Genomic DNA, 15,654 nt, shown 5'->3' with positions numbered 1-15,654 from the left:
CTTATTTAGAGAATTCATACTCTCTGTGAGAAGTTACTCTGTTTGGTGAGCCTTAGGGTTTTGTAACCAAGTGCTTCTAAATCTTCAACATACTTTGGAGTGAAGAAATTTGCAACCCACAACAATTATTCAATTGCTAGGAGTTAGTCAAATACTAGGATCCGTGCAAAGGAAGAAATCTTCCACAAGATCAAGTTCAAATGGAGATTGGAGTAGGTCAACTATAAGTTGGTATTTGGGAATTGGCCTGGTAGTGTTAAGATTCTTTATACTTGTAACCGCTTGTTCTTGCTTAGTGGATTCTTGGGAGTGGTGACCTGAAATTTACCCGGTGAAATTTTTGTCTTGCGAGAGATTTTCTTTAGTCGTCAACAAATCACCGTGTCTATTTTATTTTCGCTGCACTTAGTTTATTTGGTGATTTTTTGGTGCCTCCACGATTTGCAAGTAATTTGATCTAATTAATCAATTTGGATAATTGAATTAATTTACCGGGTCAATCTACTATAACCTAACATAGACGAAAAAACCTCTTTGCAACACTGATATTGAAACCATAAACTAGATTAATTGTTGTAGTACAAGATACACAATTAACCTTCCAAGCCTAATGCTATGCTCGTACTTGAACTCCCCAAGTTCTGGCTAACAACCTATTACGTCGGGTCATTTCTTCATCTAGTTGCGAGATGTGAGTTGAGCCACCAATCACAAGCAACCAAGTCTCCTTGGATTTGTGGTATTGCTAGAATGATTCCCAGCTTCAAAATACTCTCAACACTCAAGGTTTTATATGACTGTCTCAATGGGTATGACTCTCTCTCTCTCTCTCTCTCTCTCTCTCTCAAATGGGCAATTTGAAAGGCTGTGTAAAACTCTAATATTGAACACTAGTACCGAATGAATAATGTAAAAAGAAGGACTTAAGCTCCATATTTCTTATTAAATTTAATCCCTTTTTTCATCTCAATTTTTCGATTCAATTTCTTGGAAAAATCTTTACTGTTGTGAAAGGGTCATGACTCATGAGCATTGGCATTTATAAAGGACTAATACATCACCTTGACTTATAAAAATTACAATGAAACACAAAACTAATTAAGGAAATACATATATAGCCGAAGTTGGTTTGAAGGGTCATGAGTGATTATTTCCCTAAATGCAACTTTAGCTAGAACTAAAATTTCTTTGTCAAACATATCTCTTGCTGATCCTCACCTTCAAACCATGTTTCATATGAAGAACAACGGAAATACTTGGTGAAACAGGATGATCTTCAACCACATGAACATGGTATTTCCAAATGATGGCACTTGCAATTATTTTCATTTGAATGAAAGCCATATCTTTACCTAAACAAGTCCTCGCTCCCGCATTAAATGCTATGAACTTGAAAGATGGTACATGCACTATTCCTCCAAACTCTGTAATCCATCTCTCTGGCTTGAAGTCCAAGCAATCTTCACCCCATATGCTTTCCATCCTTCCCATTGAGTATAAAGAGTATAACATTGTTGTATTTGGCCTCAAAGAGTGACCACTAGGAAGAATATCAGATTGAGCTGAACATTTGTGCTCGAAAGGTACTGGTGGAAAAAGGCGTAAGGATTCACATACCGCTCCATGAAGATAAACTAGCTTACTTAGCTTATCTATGTTCAAATCCTTTGACTTTCCGTTGTCCAACAAATGCTCCTTGATTTCTTCTAAAATCTTGGCTTCCACTAATGAGTGTGTTGCAAGAAGCCAAAAAAGCCACGTGAGTCCGGCACTTATGGTGTCTCTCCCTGCTGCCAAGAGATTAATTGCAGTGTCCCTCAGAAACTTGTTGGATTTTGTAATATTACTACTCATTTCTCCTTCTCGTTCCTCCATAACTATAGCTGTCAACAAGTTGAATTTTAGTTCCTCCTTCTTCAGGGTCACTTCCTCTCGTTTGGTTGAGATGCATTCGTACACAAATTCATCAAAAACTTTCCAAGCATGTGATAGCTTCTTCTCCGAACCAATTTGAAGCCTTCTTTGTAATTTCCACCATCTTTCTGGCACAATGTGTCGGTATAACAAACATTCTTCTAATTGATCAAATGCTTTTGCATGGGAAACATCTGGGAATTCAATGGAGAGACATTTTGGATCAAAACCCAAAACCACTAAGCAAGCACTATCGAATGTGAGCCGTTGAAAAATGTCTTGTAAATCCACCTCAATTCCAAAACTTGAGACATGATCAAGAACTGGAATGAGGCTCTTTTCCACTTTTCCCTTGACAAATTGCTCAAAGAACAACTTATACTTGTTGTCCTTTAACACTGTGTGAAGTAGCTTCCTCTGATATGCCCACGAGTCAGAATCAGAATTGAAAATCCCATCTCCCAGAACATCAAAAATTTCCTGGAACTTCTGCCCTTTTGTGTAGTTACAAAAGTTTTTGCTCAACATGTAGTGGATGTTCATGGGATCACTCGTGACCATGAAGGTCATGTTAGTGAACCAAGGACCCTTAAACTTGAAAGTGCCCCCATTTTGTTTTAGGAGCCAGGTAGCATACTCGTGCACATTGGATGCATTTTGAAGAAGGCCTGGGAGCATTCCGACAACAGGCCAATTTGTAATGGTTCGGCTTTTGTTCCATCTCAAATGACAAAGAAAAAGGAGGCATAGAATTATTGCTACAAGTATCTCTGGGTACAAAAGTATGGCCATCGGAGTTGTATGAAGTTTTCTTTAGGCCCCAAAGTTGTATGAAGTTTTTAGGCTTGCATAGAAGAGTCTTTGCCTACCCTTCTAATGAAGTAAAATATCAGTTAGGATATAAAGAAATAAGTCCACTTGTTTGTTACCTAGTTTAGATAAGGTTGCAGATGGGTGGCATATATGCCGAAGAGATTACGTTCTTTTGTCTTTTATGATTTGTTGTCGGTGACAAACCTTCTTTTCGGAGAATGGAGTAATGAAAACTTCATCCCCACATTTATCCATAGATGCCTAATTAGTACACGTTTATTAGTAAAGTTCCTTTTAAATTATTATTTTATATACGTGAATATTAATTGTATATTTGATTCTCAACTTTTGATATTGTCTTGTTTTAATCCTTATGCTTGAGGAGTTACTCCACAAGCCTTGTGAGAAACTTACCTAAAAATCTAGGTAAGTATTTCTGGATACAAGAGTATGGCCATCGGAGTTCTATGAAGTTCTCTTAATTAGTTCCCTAATGTTATATGAATTTTTGATCTCAAGGCACGACCAGGAAGAATGGTGTACCATTACTTTGAAATCCATTTTCAGGTTTAAGATAAGGTTGGCGATAGGTTAGTGTCAGATAATAATTAGCTGCTAGAAGACATTACATTGTCAGATCGTAGATACCGGTGAGCATGGTGATCTCAGGAAAATCTGTCGGGGGCAATAAATCTGTGAGGAGAACGGAATAGTGAAAACTTCATTCCACGTTTTGTCTGTAAATGCTAAATTGGTACATGTTTATTTGTGAACAGGAAATTATTGTTGCACACACAAGAAGTTTGTTTGAGGGGATAGTTATTACTTTAAATTAATGCATGATAGTAATAAGTAGTAACTAGTCATTAACCCGTGCAATAAACGGGATATTAAATAAAAATTAAAAATAGTTATTATTTTTTTGCAGTAAAAATTAAAAATATTTATTTTGCTTAAATATCTGTGACTTGGTTTAAAAAATGTATGACTTGAAAATGATTGAAATTGAATGAAAATAAATAATTTTATTCAAAATAAAAGTTTAGAAAATTCTTTTTTTTTTTTTTGTATCATTGGTTTCACATAACACATATTGGGGTGGCTCACAACATTTTCGCTATTCTATGGTGATGACTTCAAACATACAAAAAAAAAAAAAAAACTAATACAATCACTTTTCTAATTTTTATTTATGGGAAATGCTAACGAATGCCTTTAGGGTATTATTTAATAATCCATTTAAAGAAAGTTTTTATAGGGAAAAAAAGAAAAGCAATTAATATTTTGATAGCTTTTTTCATTTCCCATAAAAGTGATGTCAAAACTTTCCTAAAATGGATTGTTAACCAATGCCCTAAGGGCACTTATTAACATGATCCTTTATTTATTTATCTATTTTTTTTTTTTTTTTTTATTTTCAGATTGTGAGTTCTTTAATTCTGTTAACATTAAACCTGATGAAAAAGTTACATACCTTTTTGACAAAATAAATCCAAACCCAAGTTTTGAAGGCACTCCAAAAACCAAATCAATGCAATACGTTACCAATGTGAGCAAAGAGGAAGATGACATGCAGCGTATGAAGAGGCTAAGAAAAGAAGTAGTGGATGGTGGAAGTTTGTTATTGTATTTGGCTAGAAGTTGAACATGCAACCATGTTGATTACCACAGTACAATACGAACCGCAAAACACAAACATAAAAAACTCATCAAATATTAAAACGTGTAAACATGCTAAATAAAGAATAAATGCATCGATAATATAAAAGATTATAAATAAATTTATGGAGTTTATCTAAAAAAACCAAACAGTCATCATCAGAACAACCAAACATCCTTAAAAAAAAAAAAACAATTCCATTCAAACTATGAAAATAAACTACCTTTAGAAATTGCAGTAGATGAAGAAGGAGAAGTAACATCGAGAGCCATTTGGATTTTGAGAAATTTTCTCTAACAAAATTTGTTTAAGGATTTGGGTTTGTGGGTTTTAGATTTTTCTGTTTTGATTTAAGTTTTAAAAATTTCAGTGTGAGGTGGCAAATAATGAATTTGGATTAAATAAGGAACGAAGGGGGGAAAGGCATGTTTCAATTTGTTTATGTGATCTAAATTACTCTTGCAGAAGCTGTGTATTTGGGTTTGAAAAATTGTGAACGTGAGTCCTAAATGTGAGACTCACGTTTAGGAAGAGAAGAGTCCCTAACGTGAGTCTCTCTTGACTCCGATCATGTAGTTAAAAAAAAATAAAAAATTGGTTTTAAAAAATAATAATGAAGTTTAAAAAATAATAATGATGTGACAAGATCTGAAGAGGTGAACAAAAAATCAAAGGTCTTTGTCATCATCTCTTTCAGTTCTCTGTTTCTTCTGAACCTTCATACTTCCTACCATGACTTCAATTTTCTGTATGTGTTTTCTTTGTGAAAATTTGAGTGAGTATGAAGGGTTTCGATCATGGCAGGAATTTATATTTGTTAAAATTTTTGTTATAGAATTTTAGTTGAAGTAGAATTTTTAAGCTCTTGAAACATATGTCTAATAGAGTTTTACTTAAACTAAACTATTGTAACACTTGATAAGATAATTACACATTGAAGTGAAATAATAAATATATAAGATATAAAACCTAAAATAAAAAGAACCTAACATAAAAAAGAAAAATAAAATAGTGGTGACGTGAAAAATTGTGAGAATTTCAAAAGTTTCAATTATATATATAGATGATGACAAAGTGGTCTTACCCATATAATTGTTATCATCATTTCGGAATTCGTGTCAAGTATCATATGTATGGGTCATGTTGAATAAATGCAAAAATTGTCATTTCATCGAATGGGCATAGTGTATTCAAGGGCTTTTTTCTTTTTTATTTTAGTGAAAATATCATTTTGGTTCCTACATTTTGATAGCAGTCAATTTGTTCTCTGTAATTTTCAATTTGTAGTCAAATTGGTCATTATACCATTAACTTAAATTTGTAGTCAAATTGGTCTTTATACCATTAACTTACTGACGAAAAATACTTACGTGACAAATGGTGTGCATCGTTGGCACACACATGGTTAATAATATATTAAAATAATATTCAATTGCTTAAAGAACCACGTCAGCAATTTTTAAGAATAAAAAATCCACATCAAATTTTTTTTTTTTTGAAAGGATTATCTTTTAAAAACAAATTATCAAGCTTTTCTTGGACTTTCTTGTTAGCCAAACAGAGGAACTAAAAACACAAAAATCAAGCTATACCCAAAAAATGCATTCATTATCTTGCAATAAGACTTATCATTATCACTTACTGACCCTTCGAATATGTATTTACCAACACAAAAGTAACAAATCCCATGCCACATGAACACGAACAATCATACAGTACTCAACAACTGCTCCTCATTTTACACTAACAAAATCAATTGATTAATTCACAATTCATAAACAAAAGGTTATTATTAAACAAATTTTCCTTACTTATACCAACAATAACTATCTCAAATTATTATTATTTAAAAAAAAAAAAGACTGAAACCCTAAAAATTTTGATATTCTAAATTTCTATTTGACAACCATCGACGACCCCAACAATCAACCTCGCCACCTCTGCAATTTGTGTGCCGCCATGAGCTACCATGGCCCAAGGTCCCATCAAAGCCCTCTCACAGTCATAGACCTCCTAATCACCACTACCGCTGGGTGATCTCGTCACCGTAAAGCCTTCAACCTCACGCGCCTCGAATCTAACTTGAAGGAATCAGCTATGTGGGATTCCCATAAGGTAGCGAAAGAGAGATCGAAGTTAGTGCGGAAAAGGAAAGTGATTTTGGGTTTTGGCTTGGTGTAAGTGCTTAAGCCAGATAATGAATTTCTTTTATGTTGGGGGTTTTACTTTTAGGTACCAGTAATGATTCTGAGGTATTTGAGTCTGGCTTGGTTTACAAGATTGGGTTATGGTGAATTTTATTGGTTGAGATTGATTTTTGTATTTATGGGTTGCTGTGTTTGATGGCTTTTTTTTTCTTTTTTTTTTTAAAGAAAAGAAAAAGGAGAAATTTCTCATCTTACAATTTTTTTCCTTTCTGATGTTGATTTTTTTTTTTTTATTTATTAAAGTTGCTGATATGGCTTTTTTAAGTAGCAATTAAATAATTTTTTACTATTTTATTAGCCACATGTGCGCCAATGATACACATCGTTTGTCAGGTAGGCATTTTTTATTAACAAGATAACAGTAGGAGACTAATTTTATTGCAAGTTGAAAATAAGATCAAATTGACTGCTATCAAAATGTTGGGACCAATTTTGCCTTTTATTTTTTAAATGTCAATACTTCTATGTTTGAAAAATGCATAAATCTCATAGAAAAATAAGAGTCCTTTTATTTCCAATGCACTTAGTTTATTTGGTGATTTGTTGATGCCTCCACGATTTACATGTAATTTGATCTTAATAATCAACTTGGGTAATTGAATTAATTAACCGGGGTCAATCTACTAAACCGACACTGAAACCATAAACTAGATTAATAGTTGCAGTACAAAATACACAATAAACCCTCTAAGCCTAATGCTATGCTCGTACTTGAACTCTCCAAGTTCTAGCTAACAACCTATTACACCATGTCATTTCTTCATCTAGTTGCAAGATCTGAGTTAAGCCACCAACCGCAAGTAACCAAGTCTCCTTGGATTTGTGGTATTGCTACAATGATTCCCAGCTTCCAAAAACTCTCAACACTCAAGTATGGTGAAGATAGTGATGAAAATAATCTCCTCTCGTTGATATGGAAACGGGGAGAGGGAAAGAGAAGAGAGAAAGGTTGTGTATGACTATCTCAATGGGTATGACTCTCTCTCTCTCTCTCTCTCTCTCTCTCTCTCTCTCTTAAATGGGCAATTTGAAAGTGATAGGCTAAAAATGTATTGACTTCTTGTGATGAATTAACCAATTAATTAGTCAAGTGAATTAATTAGGTTCAATTACATGCAATGAGCATGGCAATACAAACAAATCACCAAATAACTAAATGCAGCGGAAATTAAATTTGACATGGTGATTTGTTTACGAATAGGGAAAACTTACACGGCAAAAACTCCACTGGGTGATTTTAAGGTCACCATTCCCGAGAATCCACTATTATCAAAACAAGCGGTTACATGTAAAGTAATCTCAGTACCTTATACCAACCTACAGTTGAACCATTTTCCCAATACCCAATTGAACTTGTTTTGTAGTGACAATCTCTCTTTTTATTGCATGGCTCCTAGTACGTGACTAACCAAAAGATGCGTGGATCCCAGTACGCGACTTGATCACCAACTTAAGAAGGATTTTGGCTGCAAAGTTCTTCTATTCTTCAACACTCGAAGATCATGAAGTTGCTTGGTCATAAAACCCTACAGTGTACAAACACAGCAACTTCTTAAAAACTAGGGCAAACTAGGTTTCCGGTCACACTTGAGGAATTATTCTCTTGTGCAATTGTTCTCTTAGCTGTGCAACCTGATACGACCCTTAAAATAATCTTTATATATGTTTAGGGTTGTGAGAAAAGAAAGTCCAAACACATAATCATGGATTGGATGGAAATCAGTTCTTTAAATCTCGATAGATGCTAGCTGTCGAGCTTTAACGAACAACACTTCTTCACTTTTTGCTTGGACAGACTTGTATGGCTTTAACATTTGAACTTGAAATCTTGTTTCTTGAAGCATTAAACACATCCTAGATCTACCCAGTTACAAGTAAAGTGTGTTTTATCAAAAGGATTAGCCAATACATAACATGTTGACATATGTTCCTAACATCCAATCACATATGTCCTAACAGAAAGGTTGTGTAGAACTCTAATATTGAACACTAGTACCGAATGAATAATGTAAAAATAAGGACTTGAGCACCAAATTCTTATTAAATTTAATCCCTTTTTTCATCTCAATTTTTCGATTCAATTTCTTGGAAAATTCTTTACTGTTGTGAAAGGGTCATGACTCATGAGCATTGGCATTTATATAGGACTAATACATCACCTTGACTTATAAAAATTACAATGAAACACAAAACTAAATAAGGAAATACATATATAGCCGAAGTTGGTTTGAAGGGTCATGAGTGATTTTTTGCCTAAATGCAACTTTAGCTAGAACTAAAATTTCTTTGTCAGACATATCTCTTGCTGATCCGCACCTTCAAACCATGTTTCATATGAAGAACAACGGAAATACTTGGTGAAACAGGATGATCTTCAACCACATGAACATGGTATTTCCAAATGATGGCGCTTGCAATTATTTTCATTTGAATGAAAGCCATATCTTTACCTAAACAAGTCCTCGCTCCCGCATTAAATGCTATGAACTTGAAAGATGGTACATGCACTATTCCTCCAAACTCTGTAATCCATCTCTCTGGCTTGAAGTCCAAGCAATCTTCACCCCATACGCTTTCCATCCTTCCCATTGAGTATAAAGAATATAACATTGTTGTATTTGGCCTCAAAGAGTGACCACTAGGAAGAATATCAGATTGAGCTGAACATTTGTGCTCGAAAGGTACTGGTGGAAAAAGGCGTAAGGATTCGCATACCGCTCCATGAAGATAAACTAGCTTACTTAGCTTATCTAGGTTCAAATCCTTTGACTTTCCGTTGTCCAACAAATGCTCCTTGATTTCTTCTAAAATCTTGGCTTCCACTGATGGGTGTGTTGCAAGAAGCCAAAAAAGCCACGTGAGTCCGGCACTTATGGTGTCTCTCCCTGCTGCCAAGAGATTAATTGCAGTGTCCCTCAGAAACTTGTCGGATTTTGTAATATTACTACTCATTTCTCCTTCTCGTTCCTCCATAACTATAGCTGTCAACAAGTTGAATTTTAGTTCCTCCTTCTTCAGGGTCACTTCCTCTCGCTTGGTTGAGATGCATTCGTACACAAATTCATCAAAAACTTTCCAAGCATGTGATAGCTTCTTCTCCGAACCAATTTGAAGCCTTCTTTGTAATTTCCACCATCTTTCTGGCACAATGTGTCGGTATAACAAACATTCTTCTAATTGATCAAATGCTTTTGCATGGGAAACATCTGGGAATTCAATGGAGAGACATTTTGGATCAAAACCCAAAACCACTAAGCAAGCACTATCGAATGTGAACCGTTGAAAAATGTCTTGTAAATCCACCTCAATTCCAAAACTTGAGACATGATCAAGAACTGGAATGAGGCTCTTTTCCACTTTTCCCTTGACAAATTGCTCAAAGAACAACTTAAACTTGTTGTCCTTTAACACTGTGTGAAGTAGCTTCCTCTGATATGTCCACGAGTCAGAATCAGAATTGAAAATCCCATCTCCCAGAACATCAAAAATTTCCTGGAACTTCTGCCCTTTTGTGTAGTTACAAAAGTTTTTGCTCACCATGTGGTGGATGTTCATGGGATCACTCGTGACCATGAAGGTCATGTTAGTGAACCAAGGACCCTTAAACTTGAAAGTGCCCCCATTTTGTTTTAGGAGCCAGGTAGCATACTCGTGCACATTGGATGCATTTTGAAGAAGGCCTGGGAGCATTCCGACAACAGGCCAATTTGTAATGGTTCGGCTTTTGTTCCATCTCAAATGACAAAGAAAAAGGAAGCATAGAATTATTGCTACAAGTAATGCTGGGTACAAAAGTAGTGTGGCCATTGGAGTTGATAGAAGCTTTGTGGTTTCATAAAGTCGCAGAGGTGCATGGGTTTTATAATATGCTTGCTAAGGCTGGGTATATTTATTCTCTGCCGATCGTAGGTAGTTAGTCTTGTGGTTTGGTTTCAAATTACGCCGTATTTCTGGTAGAACTTTTAGAAGTCAAGCAAAGAAGGCAAAAGAGGAATGGAAAGCAATAAAGGCCATTTAAGATCATCAGCAGTTCTTTAATTAGAATAAGAAAAGGTTGCCTACGTCAAATGTTGGTAGGGTAGCCTAGAAATTATTATGCTAGTCTAGGATATTAACGACCTGTTTGGTTAGAGTTTTTAGAAAGGTTAAAACTATTACAAATTGTTATTACACAATATTTACAAACCGATAATTTCACAATAAATGTTATTAGTAAATTCAAAAATAAAATAACAATCTATAGTAATTATGCTGGGAATGATGAATATGAATCTATTACCGAGAACATAAGATGATAGATAATTCATTTCTTTTAATATTAACATTTGAATATAACCTTAAATATCCAGTTTGTAGTTTCTCTCCCTTCTAATCTCTTCCACATGTTGTTTTTGAAAAACACATTTCAATTTTTTATTTTACTGTCAACAAAGATTGTACCACCATTGGATATCTGAGGTCCACACTATCACCACTCTCACCATAAATACAAGAGATAAAAATGAGTCGAGCCGAGCTTAATATTAAAATTTTTGAACTTTTTCATTCATTTTTATTATAAATTTAGTTAAGCTGGACTAAAGATCTACCACCAAGTTATATTATATGTTGAAGTATGATTATTTTCCTCATCTATAGTGAACATAATGACTAAAGATTTTACCCATAAACATATTGATGCTAACTGATAATAACTATTGATGGGATTGACGAGACCTCTTTACTTGGACAACCTCATGACTTAGTGTCATCCACTTCAACACGGCATAGACGAAGGCAGGCAAGTCATTAATAGGAGGATTCAATGCCTCTGATAGTTACTAGCTAGCTGTCAAACTGTTGAAGCCTCATTAAGACCTGCATTAATAAGTCCTAAGGCATTATAAGAAGAGCATTAAAACCACAATCAAGGCCCCAATAGCTAGAAACCACAAAGCTATATATACACACTCATTAGAAGCAAAAAAAGTACCGAATTCTTATCCAAAAAATACTTTTACACTTCTCATTTTCTCTCAAAAGATTTCTACATACTAACTTTGGCATCGGAGACGTTGTGGCAGGCGCCACACCAGTGACCATCTCAGGAGAGCCTTTGTCCCATTTTGTAGGAGCAGTGACGAGGGTTCAACACCATCTGGACGAACCAACTTGATTGAAGATTTACACATCATCAGTTTGGCGCCGTCTATGGGGATGAAATTTTCGCACTAAGGATCGAGAATATAGTTCCAGTCATTCTCTAAGTTCAGATGGAGTCCAACCAAGACCCTGCAGCACTAGCCCTGCAAATCCAAGCACCTATAGCTAGCATAGAAGAACTCACCAAACAAAACCAGGAGATGAGGTAGCGGCTCCAGTTGGAAGCCAACCAGTCTAGAGACAATCAAGAAGACAAGGGGGATAGCTAGAGACGAAGCTATCAAAGGCCAGCCATTCCAAATGAACCAAGTTCAGAGCTTCTTTGAGAAATGAAGAAGGAAATGGACGAACTAAGGAACACTATCAAAGAATAAACAGATCGAAGCTTGGACAGGATGGTCAGGACAACAAATTCCCCCTTCACGGAAGCAGTTCTTGAGTGCCCAGTACCGTCAAAGTTTTGGCTGCCTCAGCTTGAATAGTTTGATGGGCTTAAGGATCCCTTGGACCATCTCAACACTTTCAAGACGACACTAGGTCTCTAACAACCCCCCGACGAAATAATGTGCAGCTCTTTCCCTACCACTTTTAAAGGGGCCGCAAGGGAATGGCTCACGAAGCTACCCACCTCGTCCATTGACAACTTTGAACAATTGAGCAGTTCCTTCCTACGCCACTTCGTCGGGGGACAGCGCCTGAGGAGGCCAGCAGACCACTTACTTACCATCAAGTAGGGAGAGAAGGAGACCCTAGGGTCGTATGTGAAGCGCTTTACCCACAAGACTTTGGAGGTAGACAAAGCTAATGACAAGGTGCAGCTAACAACCTTTAAAGCCGAACTGAAATCCAGGGAATTCGTGGTCTCACTCGCAAAGAATCCTCCAAAAACGATGGCTAAGATACTCCTGAAGGCACAAAAGTATATGAACGCCAAATTCGCTTTAGCCGCGATAAGAGATGAAGGGAAAACCAATGAAAAAGGAAGGAAAGAGGATGACCGAAGAGGACGAAAAAGGGAACACTTAGATCATCAAACTAATGACGGGGATAAAAGGAAAGACGAGAAAGCTCATCGGACGGTAAATTCACTCCTTTAGTTATGCCTTTTGACAAAATTCTAGCGCAGATTATAGATGAGCACTACCTCAAATGGCCTAGGCCATTACATTTGTCACCTAACGTATGTGATAGGAAGAAGTACTACTGTTTCCACAAAGATCACGACCATTACACAGAGGATTGCAGAGACCTGAAGGAGCAGATAGAGGAGCTCATACAAAAAGGGAAACTGTAGCAGTTTATAAAGAAGGGAAAGCCCAGTAGGACCAGGGACGATGATAAGGGCAATTGTGAAACCTCACCAAAGGACGAGGATCGCACGTCCCAGCGTCCGTCAAGCGTGATCGGGGAGATAAAGGCCATCACAGGTGGGCTATCCACATGAGGGTCATTCAAATCCCTCAAGAAGTCATATCAAAGACAGGTGAACAGCATCCACAGGATACCCCCCTTAAAACAGAGACAAAGGGACAGGGATATGTTTTTCTGTGAAGAAGACACTAGAGAAGTGAAGCAACCTCATGACGACCCCTTGGTTATAATGCTCATGATAAAAAGGTTCAATACAAGGAGGATCTTCGTGGACAATGGCAGCTCCGCGGACATCAGCTACCTCTTCGCTTTTCAACAATTGAGGCTAGATCCAAAAAGACTGCGCCCTTTTTAGTCCCTCCTCGTTAGCTTTAGTGGAGACAGAGTGTATCTTAAAGGTATAGTAATGCTAACAGTCATGGTAGGGTCTTATCCATAGCAGCTGACCCGACAGTTAGATTTCCTGGTAGTAAACTGCCCCTCGTCATACAATGTGACCATTGGGAGGCCCACACTTAAGCGCTGGAAGGCAGCCACTTCCATGTATTGCCTGAAGGTGAAATTCCTGACAGAAAACGATGTAGGCGAAGTAAAGGGAGATCAAGTATTGGTCAGGGAGTGTTACTAGGCCGTGTTAGCTGTAAAAGAAAACCATACATGGATGATCAAGAAGAGGGAAGAAGATAAGGTGGAAGCCCTGGAGACAGTAGAGTTGGTCGAAGGAGAAACGACTTTGAGTCCCGAGATGAAGACGAGACTCATCTGGTTCCTTAAAGAAAACATGGACGTCTTCGCATGGAGTCACGAGGACATGCCAAGCATATCTCTGAAGGTCATCCAACATAAGCTAAACGTGGATCCTGAGAAGAAGCTCATCCAACAAAGACGACGGGTCTTCGTTCCAAAGCGGAACCAAGCAATTATAGACGAAGTTAACAAGTTGTTGTCAACAGGCTTTATTCGGGAGGTCTACTACCCAGATTGGCTCGCCAATGTCATCCTAGTAAAGAAGAAAAATGGAAAATAAAGAATGTGAGTGGACTTCTCAAACCTAAACGAAGCCTGCCCAAAAGATAGTTTTCCTCTGCCCTGGATAAACCAGCTAGTGGATTCTACAGCAGCGCATAAATTACTGACGTTTATGGATACATTCTCGAGATTCAATTAAATAAAGATGGATGAAGAAGACTAGGAGAAAACTGCTTTTATCATGAGCCAAGGGTTCTATTGCTATAAGCTAATACCATTTGGATTGAAAAATGCAGGGGCAACCTACCAGAGGTTAGTGAATAAAATGTTTAGCAAGCAGATCGAGAGAAACATGGAAGTATACATGGATGACATGCTCGTCAAGAGCAAAGAGGAACTTGCTCATTTGGACGATCTCAGCGAAACATTCAACACACTCAGGCAGTACCAGATGAAATTGAACCTCAGCAAGTGTGCGTTTGGAGTAGCCTCAGGGAATTTTTTGGGATTTATGGTGTCCCATAGGAGGATAGAAGCAAACCCAGAGAAGGTACGAGCCATGCTTGACATGACGTCACCAAAGATCGTCAAAGAAGTCCAAAAGCTTATAGGGGGGATAGCAGCACTCAACAAGTTCGTCTCTAAAGCAATGGACAAGTGCCTACCCTTCTTCAAGACATTAAAGCAAGCTTTTGCTTGGACTAACGAATGCAAGGTAGCTTTTCAAGAACTCAAGCATTACTTAAGCAATCCACAGCCGTCAACGCAGCTTTGATTAGAGAAGAAGGAAGGAAACAGCTCCTAGTCTACTACGTCAGTCAAGCTTTCCAAGGGGCAAAATCCAGGTATCCAAGGATTGAAAATATTGCGTTTGCGTTGGTAGTAGCTTCGCGAAAATTGCAACCTTATTTTCAGGCAAACCCCATCTTAGTAATGACAGACCAACCCATTAAGAAGTCCATGAACAAGCCTGAGGCAGCAAGTAGAATGATTCAGTAGGCAATCGAGCTTAGCCAGTTCGACATTGAGTACCACCCCAGGATAGCCATTAAGGCGCAGGCACTGGCAGATTTCATCGCTGAATTTACAGTCTCCGACGAGGATAGAATGGACGGAGTGGTAAAATGGACGATCGTCAATCCCAAAAACGAGGCGGAGTAGGGGTTATCATCATTGCCCCCGAAGGAGAGACGCTCATGTATGGAGTTTAGTTAGCGTTCTCGGCCACTAACAACGAAGCAAATACAAGGGAGTACTAATAGGTTTAAGGGTCACGAAATCAAAAATATACTCCTCTATAGTGATTCCAAGCTCGTTGTAGGTCAAATAAAGCGGGAGTTCGAAGCGAAGGAGGAGAGGATGCAAAAGCACCTGAAGTTGACAAAGCTTTTGGTACATGAGTTTGACCAAGTGGAATTTACACAAATCCCCAAAAGCCAGAATATGGGGGTAGACGAGCTGGCGAGGTAGTCATCGTCGGAAGCAGGGCCAACAGATACAGATTTGAAAATTGAAGTCTAGAAGTAGCCCAGCATTGAAGAAGTCTCTACTTTTGCAATCCAGAGCACAAGTAGCTAG

The 15,654-nt window shown here is 37.4% G+C and overlaps 2 protein-coding genes across 2 annotated transcripts; both read right to left on the bottom strand.

The window, feature by feature from the left end:
• Positions 1–977: 977 nt before the first annotated feature.
• LOC142610344 (noroxomaritidine synthase-like) lies at positions 978–2,780 on the bottom strand. Its single transcript, XM_075782152.1, has one exon. The coding sequence runs from the start codon at positions 2,704–2,706 to the stop codon at positions 1,192–1,194; it is 1,515 nt and encodes a 504-aa protein (XP_075638267.1). The 5' UTR covers positions 2,707–2,780; the 3' UTR covers positions 978–1,191.
• Positions 2,781–8,713: 5,933 nt separating this feature from the next.
• LOC142610245 (noroxomaritidine synthase-like) lies at positions 8,714–10,515 on the bottom strand. Its single transcript, XM_075782010.1, has one exon. The coding sequence runs from the start codon at positions 10,399–10,401 to the stop codon at positions 8,884–8,886; it is 1,518 nt and encodes a 505-aa protein (XP_075638125.1). The 5' UTR covers positions 10,402–10,515; the 3' UTR covers positions 8,714–8,883.
• Positions 10,516–15,654: the final 5,139 nt, after the last annotated feature.

The sequence above is a fragment of the Castanea sativa genome, chromosome 1 (assembly GCF_040712315.1).
Source record: "Castanea sativa cultivar Marrone di Chiusa Pesio chromosome 1, ASM4071231v1".
Lineage (NCBI taxonomy): Eukaryota > Viridiplantae > Streptophyta > Magnoliopsida > Fagales > Fagaceae > Castanea > Castanea sativa.
Note: the sequence above shows the minus strand (reverse complement) of the source record. Positions and strands in the feature narration are given on the sequence as shown.